The 5813-nt window shown below is 40.1% G+C and overlaps 1 protein-coding gene across 1 annotated transcript; it reads left to right on the plus strand.

The window, feature by feature from the left end:
• Window positions 1-1402: 1402 nt before the first annotated feature.
• LOC140922583 (uncharacterized) lies at window positions 1403-3271 on the plus strand. The gene has a single exon (XM_073372556.1). It carries the CDS (start codon window positions 1403-1405, stop codon window positions 3179-3181), a length of 1779 nt encoding a protein of 592 aa, XP_073228657.1. The 3' UTR covers window positions 3182-3271.
• Window positions 3272-5813: the final 2542 nt, after the last annotated feature.

The following is a 5813-nucleotide window of genomic DNA, read 5'->3' on the forward strand; positions in this document are numbered from 1 at the left end:
TTTTCTACTTTCAACTAAGGATATAGAAAGAAGTTCAAAAAGAATCTGCTTGAAATATTGTTACAACACCGATATTCAGAAATTGACAGAAAAATTCAGAAGATTTGTCAGTTGGAGCAGATCTAGCGTGGAAGGAGAGGAAAGTTCTAGCTACCTTATCGGTCTAATGGGAACATATTCTAAGACTTCAAATGTATTAACGAGAATTATTTTTGGTTTTTTCTCTACCTCCACGCTCCTCTAAAGAAGCATTACGCCCAAGAAACAGTTCCACTTTGAATACTTAAACTTCGAAATGGCAGAAAGAATACTACAAGATATAGCTGAACAAAAAAAGCGTCTTACAATCGCGCAAATCAATAAAAACACGGAACAGAAAGCTGAAGCCTACTACAATCTAGGCAGAGCTTATTTCTTCCACAAGGACTTCCATCATGCAATAGAGTACCTCAAGCAATACCTGAGCATTGCTGAGGAAGTCGGTGACAAAGCAGGATCAGCAGGATGTGCCTATGGCATACTCGCCTGTGCTTACAATTCTCTCGGTGACACCCAAAGAGCAATAGAGTACCACAATCAACACCTCAGGATTGCCAAGGAAGTTGGTAACAGGGCATGTGAAGGCAAAGCCTATCTCAATCTCAGCCGTGTTTATCGCAGCTTTAAAGAATTTCAAAGAGCGATAGAGTACAACAATCAAGGCCTCAGGATCGCCAAGGAAGTTGGTGACAAGGCAGGTGAAGGATGTGCCTATGGCGATCTCGGCCGTGCTTATGACTCCCTCGGTGACTACCAAAGAGCAATAGAGTACCACAATCAAGAGCTCAGGATTGCCAGGGAAGTTGGTGACAGGGCAGGTGAAGGATGTGCCTGTGGCAGCCTCGGCGTTGCTTATGACTCCCTCAGCGAATTCCAACAAGCAATAGAGTACCACAATCAACACCTCAGCATTGCCAAGGAAGTTGGTAACAGGGCATGTGAAAGCAAAGCCTATGCCAATATCGGCCTTGCTTATCACAATCTTAATGATTTCCAAAGAGCAAAAGAATACACCAATACATCCCTCATCATTGCCAAGGATGCTGGTGACAGGGAAGGGCAATTGAAAGGCTATCTCAGACTAGTCCCTATTTATATAGATCTCGGCGAATAGGAACGAGCAATAGAGTACACCAATAAATACATCATCATTGCCAAGGAAGTTGGTGACAGGGCAGCGCAAGGGAAAGGCCATAGCCATTTCGGCCTTATTTATTTACTTCTCGGCGAATACCAACGAGCAATAGAGTACTTCAATAAATGCATCATCATTGCCAAGGAAGTTAATGACAGGACATTGGAAAGCACAGCCTATTCCAATCTCGGTATTACTTATCACGAGCTTAAGGATTTCAGACGAGCAATGGAGTGCTTCGAGAAATCCCTGAGCATTGCCAAGGAAGTCGGTGCCAGAAAAGAAAAAGGACTTGTCTACTTATTCATCGGCCAAGTTCGTTATTCCCTCGAGGACGTGCCAGGAGCAATGGAGTACTGCAAGCTATGCCTGAGCAATGCCGAGGAATTCGGTGACAGGTATCAAAAAGGAAGTGCCTATTGCAGCCTCGGACATTGTTATATAAAACTCCACGACTTGAAAGAAGCAATGAAGTGTTACAAGAAACACCTGAGCATTGCCGAGGAAATCGGTGACAGGATGGCAGAAGCATGTGCACATAGAAGTCTGGGTAACTCTTTTTTGCGATCAAATTCTTTGAATGAGGCTTTAGAACATTTTAGATGCTGTATTAAAATCTATGACACTATTAGAGCCAATTCTATCTCGGAAGATCGATTGAAAATAAGTTTCTCTACGAGTTATCAATATGCCTATACTGATTTATGGCACGTTTTAGTAATGCTTCAAAGGATTGATGAGGCTTTATACGCTGCTGAGAGGGGACGAGCACAGGCTTTGCTCGATGCCTTACACGTAACTTATGGCGTTACATCACTTTCTCCCAGGTCAATTGAATCTGAAGAAGAAGTCAGAAATATTTCAAGGAAGGCAACTGTTTTGACAGTTTCTCTTTTCCTTGAATTGAAAATAGTCAATATGTTTGTATTGCGAAAAGAGAGCAACCCTATTTTTACGCAAATGAGGCTAGACATTGGACCTAAACACGAAGATTCTTTTGCTCTCCTTTTAGACACTGCTTTGAAAAAAATGAGGGGTGGCGTCGGTATCAGGTGCGAAAATCGGTCAATGGATAAGATGAGTGATAAATCAACTTCAACTACTCAAGACGATGATCAAAAATCGGAGCCGTCACAGGAAACCACCGACTGTTTAAAGCCATTATATGATGCAGTTATTGGTCCCATTGAAGAACTGCTTGATGGTGATGAACTAATTGTAGTCCCTGACGGCGCTTTGTCTAAAGCTCCTTGGGCAGCCCTGAGTGAAACTTTGAGGATCCGGACTGTTCCCTCACTGACAAGTTTGAAAGTCATCACAGATTCTCCTTCTGGACACCACAGTAAAAGTGGAGCGTTACTTGTCGGAGATCCATGTTTGGAGAAAGTTACAGATAAACAGGGGAAGCCTATTTATGATCCTCTGAAGTATGCAAGAATGGAAGTGGAGATGATTGGAGAAATTCTGAAGAGTCAACCTTTGATAGGTGAAGGTGCAACCAAAGAAGCGGTACTTCAGAGAATCGGGTCAGTTGCTTTGGTTCACATTGCAGCCCACGGAAGAAAGGAAACCGGAGAAATTGTTTTGGCTCCAAACCCCCGATGGGAATCCAAGTCTCCTACGGAGGAGGACTATATTTTGAAAATGTCTGACATACAAGCTGTGAAGCTGAGAGCAAGGCTAGTTGTGCTTAGTTGCTGCCACAGTGCTGAAGGGAAGGTATCGTCTGAGGGTGTGGTCGGTATGGCACGTGCTTTCTTGTTTGCTGGTGCTCGTTCCGTGTTGGCATCACTCTGGGCAATTGATGACAAAGCCACAATGATGTTTATGAAATCTTTCTACCAACAACTTGGAAGTGGAGAAAGTGCAAGTGTTGCTCTTCAGAGGGCCATGAAATGTCTTCGAGACTCCCACGATTTTTCTGCCCCGAAATACTGGGCTCCTTTTGTTCTGACGGGCGATGACGTTAAGATTGAATTGGAAAAAGAGTCATTGAGCAAGTCGTAAGTGGAGATTTTTTTTTATTGCTGTTTCAGTAACAAAAGGCTTAAGAAGAAAAGCTAGAACCATTCTTGTCAAATTCAGATAAAAGGAAAATGATAGACTTGATAATAAAAAGAATAAAAATATGTATAAAGTAAGGATGGGTTGGGTGATAAGTCAATTGTTATGGATTCACTCAAGTAAATGCTATTCCTAACGGGCTACCAACACATTTCAAAAATCAGTTGAACACTAGGCATTGCTTAATGTTTTCAACTGTTAAATAGTTTCGGTCAGGTGTGGATAAAAGATTTACATGGGGAATAAGTTTCCTTCGTTTTTCTACAGGACTAGCACTGTAGAGAAATTCATAGCTTCAAAACGAACAAATATTCTAAGATGTAAAATGTTTTTCATTTAGCTATTTTTCATATCATCATCCATGGCATCCTAAACTTTAACGCGTTGACCTTTATTTTGTTTTGAAATGAAATATTAATTAATTTTTCAATTGTTACTTTCTTTACAGGGATGCGCTAAAAAATTTGATGTCAACACAACTGCTGAAGTAGCGTGTATATATCTGGATTTCTCCAAAGAAAGAAGTGCGTTATTTAATAGCCGTCCTCAATGGGGCGTGTGGTAAAATAGGGTGTTTTCATTTTAGTCATTTTTTGCCAGAAGATATTAAATAGAGAGATTTTTAGTCACGCTAACGACAAATGGCAAACGTCTATAGATTCAAGTTGAGAATTTCTTAAAATAGAAAATGTGCGGATAAAATGTAAACAGCTCAAAGCAATTCTTATGGATAAAACTAACTTGAAACTAACAAATTTTTTTGTAGATTTAATTAACAGCAAACGAGAAAGCTCGAGAAGTAAAGGGAACGCTTAGTCACGGGGTACAAATCCACGTTTTCCCGTAAACGAAACTCCTAAATCTCTCTAATTAATAACATCAAAAAAACGTTGCAAATCAAAGGGCATACTGTATACTGTGGAGCTCTATATTAGCCACGGCTACACTTACCAATTTTAACTTAGGAAAAAGACAAACAATTTTCGTGGGGAAAGAACTTAACGTTGTTTACAAGTATTTCGTTACTCCCGCGAAACTGACTGAATAGTAGTACAGATGATTTCCCATTTTCTCGTGTAACCTACCTTAACCAGCAAATTGTAATTTGGCAAAGGAAAATTGCATTGTAATAATTGTAATATTGATGATAATCATCATCATCATCATCATAATCTTAATAATTCCTTTTCAGTTTTTTCCCCTCGGCTGTAAAGCAAATGAGTGAAACAATTAATTCAAGTTAATTTAACAGGGTTAACCCTCAGACGCACACGCAAATTCATACCCCATCGTGGTTTAAGGGGGAGGGGTGGATGGAACCCCTCCCCAGAGTTTTTGATCATGATAATTTGCAGTATTTCGAAACGAGTTTGCCTTCAGTGGAAAGCCTTCGATCTACTCAACAAGATGAGGTTTATTTTAATGGGTGGTAGCGCTGCTGGAGGTCTGTGACGTCACCAACAATGGTCGCCATCTTGGATTTTACCAAGAATGAGAAATCAGGTTAAAATCGCGATAAATGATAATATTTTGTGCGTCACATGTAAAATAACATTTAAATAAGCCCTTTGCATCATTTCATTGACAGGCTTTTCTTTTATTGTTGAAAAAAGTTGTAAGAACATGCATTTTCACTCAAAAATGGCTTGACCACCTGCTAGTTAAGACATCATATGTCGTAACCATAGTAACTGACCATCACTAAAATTGTCTCAAAATGCGCGCGAGTGATAAACGAACGGCTACTGAAAACGTTGGGTGTTGATGTTTTATCGTCCAAAAAAAAAAATAATAGTAAAAAACGTCGGGGGGGGGGGGGGGGTGGAGGGGGGTTGTACGTCCGAGGGTTAAGAATCCCAAGTCTCCTAACGGGACGGAGACAAACCAATTAACTATATACAAGCGTGGCCGTGGTTTCAGTAGGGTGATTTAGATTTTAATCAGATAATTTTAAAAGTTTTAAGTATGCACTGTAAGTATTTTGTGCATTCTGAACCGTGATTCTGAACCGCGGGTTACAATTCAGTGGTCTAAGGTCTGGGTTAAAAGGGTGTATTACGTTTTATATGACTGACACCCGGTTTCCCAGAACTAGTATTATTTTTTTAAAAAAATGAATATGCCATGTCTTGTTGATCCTTAATGTATATATTGGTGGGCAGTTCAAAATGCAGACTGCAGACCATTGTTTTCAGGGTTAGAAAACAATGGGACTATCAATGGCTTCATAGCTTAGTTAGTTAGGGCGTCGCACCGGTATCGCGAGGTCACGGGTTCAAATCCTTTTGAAGTCCTGATTTTTTTGTTTTCAGGCTTCTTACGCAACTGCATTAATTGTGTTCACAACTGCGACGATCATTCTTCATTTGACTTCATTCCCGCAGTTCTCATATATGATTTATTTCATATGCATTTTTTTGTCAATGGGGCTATTGCTGTCACGTTCCCACTTGCATGGTAAAAACAATGTTTTGCACTGAGAGCAGTCTGCAGTCTTCATTTTGTACTTATGTTATATATTGGGACACACATTGTGTCACTTAATTAAGCTGTTTTTAAATTCAAGTAAAATGGG

This window comes from Porites lutea, chromosome 13, assembly GCF_958299795.1.
Source record: "Porites lutea chromosome 13, jaPorLute2.1, whole genome shotgun sequence".
NCBI classification, from domain to species: Eukaryota; Metazoa; Cnidaria; class Anthozoa; order Scleractinia; family Poritidae; genus Porites; species Porites lutea.

Bases quoted from the DNA above. Each gene is read 5' to 3' on its own strand.
- LOC140922583 (XM_073372556.1), top strand. From the start codon at position 1,403: ATGGAGTGCTTCGAGAAATCCCTGAGCATTGCCAAGGAAGTCGGTGCC.